General features: G+C 40.5%; 1 protein-coding gene across 1 annotated transcript in view; it reads left to right on the forward strand.

The window, feature by feature from the left end:
* Positions 1 to 1,057: 1,057 nt before the first annotated feature.
* LOC126490199 (ADP-ribose glycohydrolase MACROD2-like) overlaps positions 1,058 to 19,802 on the forward strand; it is a 1,491,479-nt gene continuing 1,472,734 nt past the window's right edge. Inside the window, exons 1-2 of the mRNA XM_050124928.1 lie at positions 1,058 to 1,153; positions 1,243 to 1,294. Coding sequence (XP_049980885.1) covers positions 1,058 to 1,153; positions 1,243 to 1,294 — 148 coding nt within the window. The remainder of the gene's footprint in view (positions 1,154 to 1,242; positions 1,295 to 19,802) is intronic.

A 19,802-nucleotide genomic window follows, 5' to 3' on the forward strand; every position in this document is an offset into this window, starting at 1 on the left:
CCATGTCACAATCTGCTGCTGTCCTAGAGTAGTTTCTGCTTGAATGTTATTATGTGCTCATTAAGAAGATGTTCTGAATGCGTGGAAAGGACAGTGTGGGGACCACTTATAAAAGTCATAGTGTAACGGATGCTGTGACTGTAGAGACAATTCAGTAGTGTCAGTTTGCTTTTCTTAAGAGCCATAGTGGAAAGACAGTCATCCAATGCTGGATTCATTAGACCGAGAACCAGGTGCTATAAAACGCTTGGCATGCTTTTGTGAGATGACTTTTCTGAATCTTTGGTCAATTGGCAGTGAAATTTTTCATGTTTTGCTGCTATTGGGTATTTCTGGATTATTCCTAAATTTTTAAGTATTTTATTTTATTTATGTGTATACATTTGCCTGTATGTATATATGCATACCTCACGTATGCCTGGTACCTGTGGAGGCCGAAAGAGGGAGTCAGGTCCCTTGAAATCAGACTTACATATGGTTGTCAGATCCTTGTAAATGCTGAGACCATAACTTCGTTCCTCTACAAGAGTAGTATCTGCTCTTAACCATCAGACTGTCTCTCTGGCTTCTGCGTCTGCATTTCTGAGTTAGCATCAATATTCAGCCTCCAGTACCATGTGGAAGCAGATGCCGATTTGTTCCAATACATGCTATGTTCTGTTGGTAAGATGGAATTTGATGGACCTTTCTTCTGAATCCAAACCTTCCCTTCAGCATAGCAGAATGAAGGCTTTATTCAATCAAGTTTATGCATAGAGAAAAGCATTTCCTATACGGTGCTTGTCTAGGTTTCCCAGGGCACTGAACTTAATCCATGGCATTCCTGGGGGAAACGAAGGAAAAGCATAGTAGCTGAAGTCTGTTGACCTCACCCTGTGGTGACAATGGCCTGCATACTGTGCCTGTATTGATTTTGGGAGTCAGTTGCCGTCCTCAGGTAGGGCAGTTGTTAAAGAGCAACCAGGAGAGGCACTGCACAGCTCTTCCTGCCCTGCAAGAAACTGTAATTGTATAGTCTTAATAAGGGGGGCGAAATAAGCATAATAAATAGTGGTAAATGCAGAAACTCAATGCAGCAGACACAAAGCGCATCGTAACAAAGCTCCCCGGGGTGCGTAAACACGACCTGTGCACAGCCCGCAATGAATGTGGCGTAAAACACATCAGATGAACTCTTTCAAAACAACTAAGTGAACAGGCCTAAAGCGTTTTGTTTTGCTTGGCAAATATTTAATTTTCTAGTGTGACCAAGAATCCAGCCAACAGAGAGGCTCTGACGTTCTTAAAGTGACAAGTAGGTAAATCTGTAATTGAAAACTACAAATTCATGATTTGGGGAAGGAGCCTGCGTGTTTAAGTTAGATCAGATTCACAGAACGCTGAGACGCAAAGAACTCAGCTTTACCAGAGAGGAAGGGAGTCTTCCTTGCCTTCAAACACCAGCCATCTTCATTTGTTGTTCCCTGAAGAATGAGTGCAACCCACGGTCCAGAAAGTTTTTGTGTCCAGCATGTAGTAGCCACGCGATGAAATGAAAAGCGGGCAGTTTGCCCGAGTATTCGCTCATCAGGACACTTAGTGTCCTGCAGGAATGCTGGAGATGGAAATGGCTGTATGTGGTTGACAGAACAGTGTTCTTTGCAATCTGTGAAAGCAATTCCTGGAGGACTTAAAATAGAGAAATTCATCATGTGATTTTTTTTTTCTGTTTCACATGCAGCTTTATCTATGAAAATGGCTTGCATACATAGTTAATGTTGTAATGATAGAACAAGAGATAAATATTTCTTTTTAACCACTGTCATATGTCACTGAAGACTAGTGATGTAGGAGTTATAGACAATGTATAGGTTTTCTAAATATTTAAACTGTCATGAATTGGTGACCATAATTTGGTAATTACATTTTTACTGCCTTGAGTTACAACTACAGTATATACATGAGCACAAAAGTAACTTTGTGGTCGACTTGGCAGAAGTCAGGTTAAATAATTTAAACTCTGTTGTATTAGTATGATGTTACTACTGAATGGAGGAGGAAAGCAACCGCTATAACGTTCCATGTGAAATAAACACAGTGAGATATCAAATTAAAGGGCACATGCATATTATTTCAAATCTTTTCATTATGTTTGAAATTTTATATTTAAGCAACTCTCTACATTTTAAAGCTAAACTTAGTTTTCACATGAGTTCTTCTGGTCAGTGCTGCCTCCAGTGGTCCCCTCTCCCAGGATGGGGCCCTTCTGTGAAACGCTGCCTTGCATTTTTACCTCAATTGCTGGTTTCAGTTCATTCATCTGGATGTGATTATAAGTGCTTAAGGCAGGGACGATACCATCATAATAACCTAATATGGATCAAGCCCGTCACATCGTTCGTCCTTCTGTGCTCCCTTCTCAGCTGCCTTATCCGAGCAGAGAGCAGACATGCTATTATGTTTCGTTTTTTCACAATTCCTTTCTTGAACTCATATCCTCCACTTCCATCTTGCTTATGATATTTCAGCTAAACTGTGTGGAATAATTGCCTGTACTTCTTATCTTCCACATCTCTCTCTCTCCGTTTCCTCTATATCCTTCACTCTTCTAAACATGCTCCTTACCAGGGTCATAAATGAACTGTAATGATCAAATCTCCTTTGCTTATTTATATATGTCAGAAACTATTAGTTCAGGGCCTCCCTACTTCAGTTACATCAGTCTGACAACTACGTATCTTATTCTTCCTCCATAGAGCTGTTGGGAAAAAGTGGTGTAAAGTCAAACATCTTGAAACAGTAGATTTGTTTTTCTTAGTCCCAGAGGCCAGAAGTTTTGAGATGCTCACAAAAGCACTCCCTGGAAAAGACTGATTCCTCTCTCTCCACCAACTTCTCATAGCTTTCCACATTCTTTGGTTTGGGACTATATACCTCTAGTCTCTGCCTTCACCCCTACATCTCCAAAGACACATTATCCTCTACTATTTCATGAATCAGACTCAGAACTGGAGGGGCCACTTTACAGTCCACTGTGATGATAATGCCAGTCTAGTGTTTTTGTTCATAGTAGATGTATACTATAATATTTCAACCAGCATGATGTGTTAATAATCAATGAAACTTTTTTATTTAAGACAAGTTCTCCTGTGTATCAGACACCATTCTAGAGCCAATAGAGAGAGTGGTTAGCAAATTCCCCCTCTCATGGAGTTACAGTCTTGTCAGAGATAAAAAGAATTTTATCTTTTGATCCAAACATAGTATTTAAAGTAAAAATCCCCAGGAAATCTTCCAAAGTCATAGAATCATTTCCCGCTTGTGATTAAGCTGCTAAGACATAAAGATTTATGAAATCTAGAACAGAGAGAATATAAAATAACCATTTTCTAGTAGCCATTCCCTATTTCATATATTCTACCCATGTGTTAAAAAGCAATGGAAAAAATTATTGTATGAAGAGTCAAGCTGAACTGTCTAATCCATTGACACTGCTAGCCACGTAATGCAGTTGCAATCCTGGAGTTATTGGGTAAAAGACAGAATGGGATTGGACTTCTTCAAGGACTGTAGTATTTATGCCCACTTGTTAGTCTAAGTCAACTGAAGCAATTTCACCAGGCCAATTTCAGATAAACTTCTGACTCTTCAAAAAACTTCTCAACGTCTACCATTAGTCTTCTTTTCAATTATCATATATTAGATATACAAAATAAAGGGTTTCATTGAGCTATTTTGATACATGTATAGACTTTGATCACATTCATCCTGTTGTTACTCTCTCATACACTTCTGCTCCATTTCCACATTCAAAAGTATTACCCCCTTTATTTCCACATCTTTATGTGTATATGTGATATATAAATGCACATGCTTTTTCTGTATGATATACTTATGCTCTTGTCTGCTGTCTCTGAATTGTTTACTGTTAGTATCACATTTCGGTGCTCCACCATCACTAAACTCTGACTTACCATGACCTTGCTGTGATAGGAAATGCTTTTCATGGATGTGCTTTCTACTGGACAGTTAGTTCTTTGAGAGGAAAGACCATATTTTTCCAGTTTTCTTTTCTATCAGTTACCTCAGTATATGACATGCAGAGTATTTAAATTTAGTCAACTGTCTGTTGGAACAAGGCAGGAATGAGAGAGCTTGGAGGATGAGTGACCCGCTGTACCAGGCTTTCTATTTTGGGCCACCAACCAACTTTCAAATCATGACATGGAGACAGACCTAATGTTAGTTTCGAATGCTTGCCTAGTTCAGGTGTTTCTGGATAGCTTTTTTTTTAAATTAAAATTAACCTTTTTCTCTTTATCTACCCTATACCCCAAGACTCTTTACCTTTCTTCCTTCTGTAGATCTTACTGCTTGTTGTGTCTGACTGGAGGTTGCCTGGCTTCTGGCCCTGGACATGAACCTTTCTTTCTCCTCATTTCTCTTCTCTTTCTTCTCTTGTTCCTCTTCCCCCCTTTCCCCTCCCCTTTGCCTGGAAGCCCTACCTATTCATCTCCTATCTAGCTATTGGCCATTCAGCTTTTTATTAGACCAATTAGGCAGGCAAGGTGAAACAAATGCAACATGTCTTTATACAACAAATGCAGCATAAACAAATGTAACACATCTTTACATCATTAACAAAGGCAGCAGAAACAAATGTAACACACTTTCACAGAGTTAAAGTAGAATTCCACAGCATAAACAAATGTAACACATCTTTACCTAGCTAAATTAATATTCCACAACAACCCACCTGTACTATCAGGGTGTCTATGATTAAATCCTTATTTGTCAATTCAACTAACTCTGTGAGCTTGCCTGAAACAACCAAGAAGAATACTGGAAAGGACTTATGAGGAAGTAATGTTTGCAGGATACAATGCTAATTAATGTCCTAAGCATATATCTAGAAGGCAGTAAATCTTATTAAGCTTGCAATAAATCTTATTCATTAACACGAATTGCTTTTTCTTTTAAACATTATTGTTTTAGACATTTATCCTGACCATGCAGTAGATGTTCCCATACACAAGCAGCTTTTAATTAAGGCCCATGCATGTTTCAATTTGTCAGAGTCAAAGATGTAAAATTATAGGCAGCTTAATTATAAGAAAGCACAATTAACAGTTCAACTTTTGAATGCCATTAACTGTGATATTTTAGGGACATGATTTAGAAGAATTGGCTGCATAAAGCTCATTTTTTAAAAAGTAAAATGTGATATTTTCTAAGCTTTAAATTGTTTTTCAAAGCTACTTTCTTTGAATAGATGCCATTCTTAACTTCCTCCATTCTCTCATTTCTCATATCTGGCAACTCGTGATCGGAAAAACACTTTCTTATTAAGTATTTCTTACATGCATCTGTTTTTCTGTCAGCTTGTTTAGTCACTACGGACATTGAGTCTCAGAGTTGAAATAATGAACAGAAGTGGCTGTTATGTTAATGAGCTATGCATTAGTGTTGCATGCTGAAATATATTCCTAATGAATCTTTTGTTGTTGCTTGGACTTCTAAAAATATAGTGTTAATTTTCACCTTTTTTCCGTGTGTTTTATTGTATGTGTAGTGTGTAATTGTTAACGTGTGTGCATGTGTGCATAGACAGAGCAGAAGTTGATAGTGAGTGTCTTTCTGCAGTGACTGTCCACATTTAATTTTTGAGACAGGGTCTCTCAATGCGACAAAGATCATAGATTTTGTTTGCTTGCCAGTAAGGTTCAGGAATCCATCTCCTGCACCAGGACTGCAGGCAGCTGGAAAGCATGAAAGCATGAGGACCTTTGTGTGTGGCTTCTGGGACTCTAAATTCGGCCCTCGTGCTTGCACAGTTGGCACTTTACTATCTCCCCAGTCCACATTTTTATTTATTTTTTGTTAGTTTTATTATTGAGATTATAATTAATTACATCATTTACTTCTTCTCTGTCCTCTTCCTAAACTGTCCCATGTATCACTGCTTGCTCTCTTTCAAATTCATGGCCTCTTTTTCGTTAATTGCTGTGACTTGCATATTTGTAAATGTAAATACATATATATTCATAAATATAATCTGCTAGTTCTGTATAATGTTAGTTTTATGTATGGTTTCAGGGCTGTCTGTTTGGTATTGGGTAACTAATTGGTGTACTCTGTTCTGGGGAAGGCTAGCCCATTTCTCCTGCTTCCAACATTCCTTAGTTGCCTGCAGTTCTTTGTATGGAGTTGCAGCCCTCTGGTCTTTTCTTTGACTACTTTGCCATGCCTATGGATGCCCTTGTTCAGCTCATGTCTGGGTAGTCTTGTTGGGTGTAGCTTCTGACATTCCTATGAGACACAGTCTCCACAACCTTGCTGCTCCTCTGAGTCTTTCAATCCCTCTGTCCCCTTTTCTACAGTGTTCCCTGAGCCTTAGGTATGGAAGCGGTTTTTAGATGTATTCCTTGGGACTGGCCTCCACAGATCTGCATTTTGATTGGCTGTGGTTTTCTGTGAGGGTTTCTGCCTGTTGTAATTAAGGATTATGTTGGTTTAGTAAAGTGGTGGTTGTAGGTTTTCCTTCAAGATCTGTGACTTCCCTAGCCCTGGGTCATTGGCTAGGTTTCCAGCACCAGACAGAATTTCCATCTTCTTGATCAGCGCTTAGGTTCAATAAGAGAGCTGTTGGTTATCACCAAGGCATGTGTGCAGCTACTGAACCCTTAGGGTTATTATGTTATGCTTGTTATTGTTAGGGTTCACAGATGTCACAGCTGAATGGGACTGTTGGTTGCATTCCTCCTTTGGATTCCTGCATGGTGCCTTCTAGTCATCATGGAGGAGGCCTTTCTGTCGGTTCTAGCTAAGCGGCCTCTGGGCCCTAGGTCTTGAGTGCATGGTGACTTCATCAATAGGAACTTACTTTCCACCTCTGAGGGATAACCAAGGGCAGTAGTAATAGTCTGTAATATATTGGGAGTCTGTTGGACAATCCTGACCAACAACTCAGAAGAGGTTTTCTCGAGCCTGCTGTTGGAGTGCTTGTTAGGCGACCTTTAGTTCTTAGAGGAGCATTGTCAGCCCAGAGGGGAACATTTCATTTAAATTATATATGATATTTATATAGACTTTCATGCATTATAGGGGGTTTGGGTGGATAATGAATAGTATTATTCCTTATGATTTTTCAGACATCTTTCCTATTATTTTACCCTCTTTCCTAATTTTCATTGAGTTATTGAAAGGTGACATTTCAATACACTTTATTATAGTCCAGTATGTTCACAGAGAGATGGGGGCAGGCAGCATTCAATTGTGCTTTAGATCATTAGCCTTAGAATCAGATCAAAGATTTGAATGTTGACTTCCTTCTTCTAGTTAGGTAACTTTTAGGGGAGGAGATAAGAACTTACTACCTCAGCGTTCTTGTTTGTAAAAGAAGATAACACACCATTGACTAGTATAACCGTTTTGGGGAATGGAAGAAATAATAATTTAAAGCAGTTTGAATAGACCCAGGCTCTTAGAGGGAGCCGAGTAGAGATTGGGTCTTTAGGGAGAAAGAAGAGCCTTTCCAATTCAAGAGGGCAACACGGACACATTGCAGAGGCAGCAACTCAGCATTTTCATACTGGCAAGGAGCACGGAGAGAGGGGAGTTGGAGTCCATGAGCCCAGTATGAAAGGTTTGTCCTCAACGTTCTTAAAGAGAGGCCACAGGGATGGCACATATCACAAGTCACCTCTGAGACTCTCACTGATGAGAGTCTTCCATGCCTGGAGAGGGGGTTGAAATTTCTTCTATGGGAGAATTTTAAAGGGCTAATTTGGGTGATATATAGAGCATATTGTTTCTTGTTTCATCACTGTTGATATTAATGATTTCTATCTTTTGGGGGTTGTGATGATTAAATGATGAAGCAAAACTAATATGTTTAGAAAATTGCCTGGTTAATCATAATTGTTCCCTAGAAGTTAGCTATTATAAATTGTGAATAGGTGAGTGATTTTAAAGGTTCTCTATAGCTTCATGTAATTCCCAATAAAGAGATGCATTTGATTTTATATGAGCACAGAGAGAGGATGAGACGTTTCAGGGGAGTCATGATCAGTGACTATCAGGCACTTGAGCCACTTTCCAAAGCTGACTCAGATATAGACCTAGAGCAAAGTAGATGGACACTGCAGACATTATGGGACCTATATCTGACTCTCAAGAACATTGAAACTTAGGACCCCAGGCTCACTTGGACAGTACAGAAATCACAAAACATGAATGGAGAGGCCACATCTAGATCTCCTTAGAAGATCAATTTTAGCCCATGACTTCTTGTGTACAGATTACAAAAAGATATCTTTCTCATGAGGATATAATTCTGCTGCAGGGCACACAGTCTGGCATCCCTTTGGCCAGCATCTTTGGAGAGCACACATCCTGGGCAACCGCATTTCTGTGTTAGTCTGAGAACATGTACATTACTGGTGGCTATGGTTTGAATTTGGAGTGGTCCTGTGGTTTGCTTTGATGAATAGAATGTGATAGATGTAATTTTATGTAACATCTTTAAGAGACCACAAGAGACTTTTCTATTTAGCTGTTAGGAATCCGGCTCTGGAATCACTATGTAAAGATACCCAGTCTAGCCTACTGGCAGATGGGAAACCATGCGGAAGAGAGCTGAAGTGTCCTAGTTGACAGTCAGGTTACTGCAGGCTGAGCTCCTTGATTGATCAGAGGAGATCACAACCTTCCCACAATAGAAATGCGGGTCCACATGGTCCTGAGAAAGAATAGATGTGTTTTACTTCAAGTCTTGCATTTGGGGATGGGTTCTTATGCAGAGCTATGTACCTGATGGTCCTATGCAAACCAAAATAGAAGGAAGAGATAATTCTCTGTCTACAATTTGTCTCCAGTAACTGACATTCTCTCAGCTCCCAGTGTCATTTCCAGCGATTAAATGTTGAGTCAGGACATCCGTCTTTTACAGACAGAGCCATTACTGCATTATATAGATCCATATGGTCTACAAGAGCAGAAAACATGATGACAGAGATTTCCAGAATAGTTTCTTATAGACATAAGACCTGGAAGTGCCAGCTGGCTTATTACTCTTCATGTTGCCTCATGCTTCATGCAGACAGTAATAAGAGACTCAGGATTGTTATGAAGGAAGAATGGCTAAGTCCCTGGCTCGTTCCTATTATCAGCATTACCAGGTATTCCATTCTGATGTGGACAATAATGAATGCATCTGGAAACGAGTGAGTTCTAAGAACACTAGCGCAAATGAAATCTCATATACTATGATGTGGCCGAAAGTCTGGTGGAAATGAGAAGAACAGGAATTAGAAATGCAAGTGTGACTACTGAGAACCCAAGAACAATGGCAATGGGTTTTTGATCCTACTGCACATACTGGCTTTGTGGGAGCCTAGGCAGTTTGGATGCTCACCTTACTAGACCTGGATGGAGGTGGGTGGTCCTTGGACTTCCCATAGGGCAGGGAACCCTGATTGCTCTTTGGGCTGACGAGGGAGGGGGACTTGACTGGGGGAGGGGGAGGGAAATGGGAGGCGATGGCAGGGAAGAGACAGAAATCTTTAATAAATAAATAAATAAAATAAAAAAATGTCAAAAAAAGAAATGCAAATGTAAATGCAGCGCTCAGGAGATGGCTCAGTGGGTAAAGTTTCTGATGAGGAAGCATGAAGGTCTGATCTCAGATCTCTAGTGCCCATGTGAAAAGCTGGGTGTGGAGTGTGGCTGTAAGCCTAGCAATGAAGACTGAGGGGAGGCAGGGTCTCCCCGCCCCGTTCAGTTGAACAGTGAATGTCGTGTTTACTGAGAGACTTTGTGGATCTAGAAAACATTATACTAAGTAGGTAACCTGGACCCAGAAGGACAAATTCCATATGCATTCACTCATAAGTGGCTTTTAGACATAAAACAAAGAAAAAAAAAACCATCCTACAGTTCACAATCCCAGAGAACCTAGACAACAAAGAGGACACTAAGAGAGACACACATGGATCTGATCTACACAGGAAGGACAAAAAGACAAGATCTCCTGAGTAAATTGGGAACATGGGGACCTTGGGAGAGGATAGAGGGGAGGGGAGCGAAGAAAAATATATATCTCACTAAAATCAATAAAAAAAGATTTGTGGTCTTTAAATATCATTATGCCCAAATGGGTAGGTTATGGGTAAAAGTCATAGAGGTTCAATTACATACTAGTTTATCATGATATCACAGTCACACTTGCATGGTATGGAACCATTTTGTATCGTGGTCCAACCAGCTGCCAAAGGGATAAACTGGGAAAATTAATGAATTGTCAACTCATGTTTTTTTCTACCTTTAAAATTGAATAACTGTAGAAAATTTATTCTGTAGAATTATTATCTGGTGAAAAAAAAAATGGTGGCCCAAGACGTACGTCCCAGAACTAGTGCCTGTTGAGTGCTCGCTGAATGGGGCACTTATAGCACTGAATGAATCTTATAGTAAAGATTTTTTGTTCATATAGGGAGGAACCTTAAATTTCAATTTGTACACCCATTACAATTATTTGACTGAAGCAATCCCTAACCAGCCAAATCTCAAGAACTTTATCTAAAAACTATAATATGACCAATATAATTCATAATTAACTTCATTATTGTTCATTAAATGTGCAACAATTGATAATGAAGACAATATTTTAGGGCATGACGAAAAAGAGAATGAAATTGCTCAGAATCGTTTATAACCCTGTTAAAAGTGATTATTACTGTTCGAGGGATCTGTTTACTCTATCAAGGAGAGCCACGCATAGTGTGTTCTCTTGTGCTGGAGAGTCAGCACTGCATGCTGCAGCCACCTTGTCTCCTTGTGCTCCTCTGTGCACAGCATTCACCCAGCCTTTCTCCTTCAGCTGTGCCTCCCGGATTCCCTTTAGCCGAGTAGCCTAGGAAACTTGGGACATCCCAAAGCAGTCTCTGGACCTCTTTAGTTTTCCAGCTGCGCTCATTCGCTGGTGATCTTATCCATCTCACACATTTATATGAAGTCTATGTATAGAGGACTTCAAAATTTTGTCTTTTCTGTTTCTTTCTTAATTTTTTATTTTAGCCTGAAAGTCCAACTCAAATGGCCCATTCAGTTTCCGGGGCCATTCTCATCATGAGTTTAGTAGAAATGCTTGACATTCATGATCTGATTCATCTCTTTCTCTCACACAGCTTAATGCAGTTTACGATAAAATTTTATCAGTTTTTACATGTGTACATAGAACTTTGCAAAACCACATGTACATGAATACCCTAAAGATGGGATATATTCTGAGAAATACACAACTAGCCATTTTCTTTCCTGTGCAGTGATCACAGAGGGTACTTGCATATAACTAGATGATACATTTATACCACTGTACATTGGGGTTATGTGGTATAGGCTGGTGCTCTAAGGACACAAACATGTGTAGCATATTGGTGTCTGTTTATTATAGGTGATTGTGACAGTGCTAAATATCATGTAAATAGAAAATATTGCAGGAAATTTCTGACTCCATTACAATTTTACTCGACCACTGTCGTGGAACAGGCTGAAACTGTATGGAAACATTGTAATGTGCTTATTGGAAAGAATTCATTTTCACACAGGACCACCTCCACATGACTATTCAGACCACCAGCATCTCCTTCCCGGACTTCTGCAGCCAGCTTCTGTCTCATCTTGTTAGACGTTTGCCTCCTTATACCAATGTCTGCTTAAGGAGATTTATGTTAGATCATGTCGTTTCCCTTCCTAAAGCCTTCAGCTGGCCCCGTCCCTCAGTTGAGAAACATCCTTTAGAGACCTGGGTAAGCTGGCCATCCTTTACTTTCCAATCTCATGTCTATACTTTCTTCCTGGCTCATTCTGCCCCAGCTACTCGGGTCTCCTTTCTGACTACCAGAATCTGATGTAAACGCAAGAGAGAGTTTGCAGTTGTTTAACATATATTTAGCTTCGAGAGAAGCATCTGCTCTGAAGTGAGCACTCCCATTAAATATTTATTGATATATAGTGAGACAATTTCTGAACTCACTTTCTTTTGAGCATTCCAGAGGGCATTGTACAAGGCATCGATGTCTGTCCGTCTTTACAGGAAGGCTGACAACGATGCTGTTTTCTGTCATAAGGCCGTTGACTTTCTCTCTTGTGATTATTGCCATGTTTCCCTGACTCATTTGCTCTCCAGAACTGGATGCCCCTTATGCGTCATGTGACGCATGTAGCTCTTTTCTGCTAGTCTGGGCTAGTTTTATATATCGCCTTGGAGAGGAAAAAAAAAAAACGAATGGAAAAAACAAAACCAAACCAATTTTTTGATTTTCTTGCTGTATTTTTCATTTGAGTTCACATTATAAGAAAACATTATAAGGAAAATTCTAGGGTTCAAAATGATAGCATGTTTCAAGTAGGGTGCCAGTAGTTGCTCTAAAGGACGGTGCTCATAATCCCATTAGTTCACCGCAGTTTAAATCTCCCCTCAAAAATCACAAAATCCAGAATGGGAGTCCCTGTCCCTGGAATTAGAAATGACTTTCTCTTGTGCAAACCCACTGCCCCACACAGGTCTAGGGGAGGATGGAAACGAGTGTGGAGGGTTGGTGATTTAGTACTTCACGGGCTATACCTGTGACCGTGCACGCCCTCATACTCCACTTCCTGGAGTTTAGTCATACCTGAGTTCTGGCATGGTCCTGGGAGATGAGTCATCTGGAGGCCAGGAAGAAGCGGCCACTCGTTTGCTGATGACTAACCCAGAGTTGTTGCCAAGCGTTGTGTTGCCTTCTTTTCTTCCACTCCTCATGCCAAACTTCTGATTTGTCAATCCTCTTCTTCACTAGTGATGAACAGAATCACCATACTAAAGGTCTAGGCAATTCACTAATTGTATCCTTAGTTCTACTAAGTTGGCAAGGTGGGTCCACTACCACAGTTTATTCCATGTACTTAATCTATACTAAAGATAATTTTAAAGATCACCTTATAGGCTAGGAAATTAAGACACAGAAAGGTGAAGAAACCCAGTGTTTAGTTCTGAAATTAAGGTTTGAGCCAGATCACCATAACCTCAGAGTGTAGTTTCTTAATCAGACAGACACTGCCTCTCATATTTTGAAGAGGCAGACAATAGTTCCTGTACCACAGCGCTTCTCAAAGGGCCATGGGGAAATTGAAGGGAAGTGTTTGGTCCCTATTCTGACTTTAGATGGCCTCAGTTCTTTTGCTGATTTGATTTCAACATTATTTCCCCAAGTTAAAAAAAATATTTATTTATTGTGTTAAATTTCTGGTTGACATAGATGTGTGCGTGTGCGCACGCACACACTCAAACACATATATGTCATTATACTTCGTTCTTATTTATTCCCATCCCCTTCTTCCTTTCTGTCCCCTTAGTTAATGCCCTTTCTGCCTTCTTAAAACATGTTTCCAAGTGCCTTCCTTCTCACTTACCTCAAGATCTATTTTTATTTCTGTGACTTATATACACACATGAATACATTATATATGCATATGCCATTTAAAATCTAAAAGGTAGTTATCTTTATGATTTCTCTTCTTATGGTTAGCCTGATGGTTTTCAGTTGCATCCATTTTCCTGAAAATGTGATTTTTGTTACAGCCTAATAAAATTGCTCTCTGTTTACATAACATATTTTTTAAATCTATTCATTGATAGATAGATAGCTAGGCTGCTTCCACTTCCTGGCGATTATGGGTAATGCAGAATCAACATGGGTTTGCAGATATCTCTGTGGCATGTCGATTTAAGTCTTTGTGCCATATCCCAATCGTGGTGTTGATGGGTCATATGTCATTTCTAGTCTTAGTTATTTCTTTTGGAGAAGCTTCCACACTGATTTTCACAGGGCTGCACAAGTTTACCCTCGAGTCAACTGTGAATGAAGTTTTTCCTTACCCTACATCTTCACCAGGATTTGTTGACATATGTGTCTTACTGATAGCCGTTCTGATGTAGGTGAGATATAAGCTCAGAGGAGTTTTTGACAGTTTCACACATATGTAAGTATTATGATTATAGTCACCTTCTATCAGCTTCTATTGTCTTCTTTACATCTGAACCCCTCCTTCTTCAGCTATGTCTCCAACATCTACGTTGTTAAAAGCTATGACCTCCCACAGCATCCATTAACAGTCAGTATCACCCAGAAAAGAATGAGGTCTCATGGATACCTCTTCTGTACATTACGGAAGACTGAATGGTCCAATTTTGTGAACACTGAATGGTTCAATTGTGCAAGTATCTATTGTAATGGCTCTGTCATCCCTAGATGACGGCAGTTTAGAAAACTCCTTCCTAACCACCAGGTCCTGTAGTGATATTTCATTTGTATTATAATAAATAAAGCTTGCCTAAAGACCAGAACACAAAATAGCCACACTAGTCAGCCATACAGGTCAGGTGGTGATGGCACACACCTTTAATCCCAGCAGCCACACTGGTTAGCCATAGAGGCCCGGGCAGTGGTGGTGCACGCCTTTAATCTCAGCACTAGAGAGGATTATAAAGTGGGAGGAGACAGACACTGCTCTCTTTCAGTCTGAAAATTTCAAAAAGGTAAGAGCTCTCTAGAGTTTTGGCTGCTCTGATTTTCTGATCTTCAGGTTGAGTCCCAATATCTGCCTCTGGGTTTTTATTATTCATGCTACAAGGTCCTACATTATTTGGTCACCTCTTCCATGATGTTTTCTGTGTCTTGAAGCAAAGGATGGTTGTAGATGTCCCGTTTGGTGCTGAGCACACACCATTCACTTATTCCCGTCACTTGACCAGGTAGGAATTTCTGCATCAAATGTCATCCTCTGCAAAAAGGAGCTCCCCCCCCCCCAGATTGAGAGTCATACCATGTATATAAACAAATTTTTAAAATGAAATTTGAAAACATATGTCTATGTAGTGAAACAATAGTCACAAATTTCCTTTCTTTGGTCCATAACCTCCACAGTCATATGTTTTGGATGAGGTATATAGTACCAAATGTGTATCCCCAATCACAGAGAGAGTCTGTAATCCAATTGTAAAGCAGATGGTTAGTCCAATATAGTTGTGGCACTATTGTTCAGGTGAACATATCCTGATGGACAATTGACATTGTAGCAAACATGGCCAACAGCTCATGAGACCACTGAGTTTTCTTCCCGGCAGCCTGAACAAAACTTTTGATACTGTAAATATTAACCACCAGGGAAAAAGCGTCCAGCTCAGATCCAATTTGATTTCTGGGGTACCTAAGATTTTTGATAAAAGATTCATTCTCAAGACAGTGCTCAGCTGCTGTCCTCCTAGTCACGTGGTGTGGGATTTCTCCTCACTGCTGACCTATCTGCAGTTTGAATGGGCAGTTAGATTTGATGCTTGTGAGGAATGCGGGCTTGTCCTGAGTGTAAAATTATCTGACTTCCCTCTGATTAACCTTTTGAAGTCATGTCTGTTTCCCGTTTCTCCAGCAGGTACTCTGATGCTGATTTCAGTTTCTCTTTGATTCTTGCTTTTTCCCAGTCGTTTACAGGACCCGCTCTCCCCTGCCATGGCTTTCTGAAGTACCCTAACCTCTTCTTCTATCTCTCTGGGAGATAAAGTCTACTTTTAATTCTTCTGATTCTCCCCTTCACTGGCTCACCTAAAGGCAGCTTTTACTCTTACCTGTTTGTACCCCACATACCCCTAATCTTAAGCGTAACTCTTCATTGTCCCCTCGTTTTCTGTCCCTGCACCATGATAGAGTGAGAGCTTAGGGACAGCAAACATGGTAAATTCTTTTACTTTATTTATGTAATAATGTTCTCTGGGTATTTAACTATAGTGCCTTTTGTAATTCTTACTTACAGACTGGAAGAAATTCCACCATACGCCTCGTTATGTAGCATTTGTGATTAAATGTGTTTCACAAAGAGGCACAAAACCTAAATTAAGACTTCTATGTATTGGAACACTACAACCTGTTAAAGATATTTGTTCAGGCCAGGCGGTGATGACACATGCCTTTAATCCCAACACTTTGGGGGTAGAGGTAGGTGGGGATCTGTGTGAGTTTGAGGCCAGCCTGGTCTACAAGAGCTAGTTCCAGGATAGGCTCCAAAGCTACAGAGAAACCACGTCTCAAAACAGCAGAAAAAATAAAGAAAAAAGAAAAAAAGAATACTTGTTCAGGCAAAATGAGAGCAATAAATCATGTTCTTATAACACATAGAGTTTAGTTTTATCTGAGTCACCAAAATAGAGTCAGTATCAGATACTAAAATGAATTGTGAGGTATCAGGGTTTATATTTTCAAAGGAAACATTTCACTAATGGGTTGCATCCTCCACCAAGGAAATTAAAGAAGGCAGTTTCTGAGAGAGAAGACTTTGGGAAGATAAAGGAGAAGTGTGTATGTGTTTGTTTGCTCTTGCTTGTTCATGTTCTCGCACACTCACACAGTCTTTGTGGGGAGCTTCAAAGGAAACAATTCCAGGTTGGTTTTTTTTTTTTTTTTTAATTTGACTTAGAGGATCACCCTTAGCTGGGATCTGAAGCCTTCCTAGTTGTCTGAATGTAGAGCCATCAAGAATTGTCTGTGGAAGCTAAATGGAAGGCTGTGTCTGGGAAGTCAGTGAATTTTATCTAGAAAGAATCAAGCAGGTTTAACTCTTGGGACTGACTACAGGGTCAGTGTCCTAAGCAACTTGACTTCTCTGTACAGCAGGCTGCCAGGAGGGGAAATTTCTTTTGAAGGATGGATCACCAGGAAACTGGCAGGAGGGTGTGGCTGATGAAGTAAGCGGCTGTGGGTTGGGATGAGTCATGCCAGTCACCGGGGCTGTAGTCACAGGAGCCTAGGGGAGAAGCAAGTAAGTACTCAGGCAAATATGGAGAGAAGGGAGAGGAGAGAGTAAGGGCATGAGGGGAGAGAGAAAGAGAGAGAGGGAGAAAGAGGAAGGAGGAAGAGAGAAATGAGGAGGGAGGGAGAAAGGGATAGAGAGAGAGGAGGAGAAAAGAAAGGAGGGGGAGAGAGGAAGGGAGGGAGAGAGAGGGGCGAGGGATAGAGGGAGGGAGGGAGCGAGGGAGGGAGGGAGAGAGGGGGAGAGAGAGAGAGAGAGAGAGAGAGAGAGAGAGAGAGAGAGAGAGAGAGAGACCTATGTGAAGGGAGATAAACAGAGCATGAGTTCATGTGAGAATCTTGGGACCCTGCCTTCCTCCTTTCTGTTACACCACAGACACATTACTCCCTACAGACCCACAGCAGGAGAAACAGGACAGTCCAGCCTTTGAGTGATGATCACACGGTTACTTCGTATTTCCAACCAGAGCTCTTATATTCTAAACTGGGAATCTCTTCAACAGTATCTTTTATTACTTAAGTGTTTTTTTTTTTTTGTTATTTTTCTTTTAAGTTCTTTCTGCCACACAGCTCCCAAATAAATACACAGAGACTTATTCTTCCTTATGAATGTGTGGCAGTTGTGTAGCTTGTTTCTAGACAGCTTTCTTAACTTAACTCGTCCCATCGACCTTTTACCTCTGGGCATTTACCTTTCTCTGTTCTATATACCTTTCTTTCTTTTTTACTCCATTGCTGGTTGTACAGCTGCTTGGCTGGCCCCTGATGTCCTCCTCGCCTTCTCTTTCTATTTATTCTGCCTGCCAGCCCTGCCTGTCCTTTCTCCTACTGAGCTATTGGCCGTTCAGCTTTTCATTAAACCAATCGGATGCTTTAGACAGCAAAGTAGCACAGCTTCACAGAGTTAAACAAATGCACCACATCTTTGTGTCACTCAGCAAATGTTTCACAGCATAAACGAATGTAACACACCTTCAACTAATAGTCCACAATAGTTAGCCATGTCCAGAGACATTGAACTTATTGGAATGGAATTTTCATTCACTAGTAAACTGAGAAAAATTTGCTTTAAATAGCTATGAGAGACAAATACAAAGTTAATTTTCAGAATATATCCCTTGGTTTGCACTTACGATTATATCTCATCACGCATTTTTGTGCTGATTAGTCCGGTAAGTGAAAATATTGCTCTTCAGTAAACATGAATTTTCTAATAGTACCAGTCTTAATTCAGTGCTCATCTTTGAATAGATCTCTCCTCTGAATTTTAGGGTAACAGCGAGCTTTAATCCATTGATTGCTGTTTGATTTGTATTCACCTTAAGTCTCACACAGTTTGAGAACCACGGAGGAATCTATGAATGGAATGCTTCACTTACAGAGCCTTTGGTACATGACAGGAAGAAAGGTGCGATTCTGCTTGAAGAAGATCCAGGAAGCAGACAGACTTTCTCGGTCTTCTGGGGCTACTGAGACATCTTCTTTCTTCCATGTGTCTTTTTCTCTCTCCACCTGAGTTCTCTAGAAAAGAAGCACATCACCAGTGCATGTTAACAGACCAACAAAACTTTCAAAAAATTATTTTTTCACCCAAATCAAAGAAAGTTGCTTTAAGAGGAGTAGATAGCTCAGTATAGTATAATAGTTTGGCACGTGTGTGTGTGTGTGTGTGTGTGTGTGTGTGTGTGTACGTGCACACACACACACACACAAACATGCATGCACACCCACATTTCTTGGTTCATGCCATATAATGTATCTGTCAATAGATTTTCTTGTTTTGCAAGCCTCTGCTAAATTCTTCCTCATATTGTGCTTGGAATCACGCGCTTTGAAATTCAGTTAAAGCGATTTATTGCATGCTGACTCATGCCGGGCACTATACCCGGCTGAGAAAGCTAGCCTGTCTGTGAGAGCCGTGCCGGAGGCCTGGTTATGACATGGCTATAGGACTCGAGCTAGTGAGCCGACGTGTAAGCAACGCTGAGCGTCTACCGTGATGCGGAAATGATTCATGCCACTGAAGGGATTAAGGAGCTACAAACAATGACAGTGGCTGCCGTTTGTGGAGAACTCCGTGTGCATAGTGAGCATCTTGTGTGGGTTTTGTCTGAATTGATACTTGCAAGCCCTCGTGAGAGAGTTTCTGTATGGTCACTTTACTAAGCAGAAGTTCAGAGAGATTAAGCAGCTTGTGCAAATTATATAGTTCATAGATATCTGCATCAGTATGAGGAAAAGCACCGAAGACAGAAGGAAGAGTAGGCAGGAGAAACCAATCTGTGTGGCTGGCGTCGCTCTGATGTCTCTTAAAGACTGGGGTCCTTATGGGATGTGCTACATTCATTCCATGCCGAGATATCAGGATTTATCATAGCTGTGTGATGAGTAGCCAGGGAAAATCGGTTAAAACAAAACAAAACAAAACTCCAAATAAATAGGAAAGAACAAATAAGCAATGACTATGTTTAACACCACCAGTCTTCTGATAGAGCAATATTGAACATTGTCCCTTAAATATCTATTCTTTTGGCAGGATTAAAAAGTAACACTACTGGATGGTGTTGGCATATGCCTTAATCCCAGGACTTGGGAGGCAAAGGCATGTGGATCTCTGTGAGTTCAAGGCCAGCCTGGTCTACAAGAGCTAGTTCCAGAACAGGCTCCAAAGTTACAGAGAAACACTGTCTTGAAAAACAAAACAAAAATAAATAAATAAATAAATATTGTTTAAATCGTTTGATAGACCCCTTTGAGCCTATTTGTTTGTATTTTGCAGCGGTCGGATCAATAAATCACCAGTAATTGATATTTAAACAAATTTAATAACAAAACCAGACTCACAAAACCAAGGTTCCAGCGGGGTAGCCAGCGGAAACAGGAGAGCAAGCGGAAGGGGCCGCGCAGCCTCTGCCCGCGCACTATATCAGTAAACATACGCCTGAGGGCAGCCCGCCCCCAAGGGGAGGGCTTATCCCTACA

Source organism: Alexandromys fortis, unplaced genomic scaffold, assembly GCF_014885135.2.
Source record: "Alexandromys fortis isolate MF-2015 unplaced genomic scaffold, M_Fortis_MF-2015_v1.1 scaffold_248, whole genome shotgun sequence".
Lineage (NCBI taxonomy): Eukaryota > Metazoa > Chordata > Mammalia > Rodentia > Cricetidae > Alexandromys > Alexandromys fortis.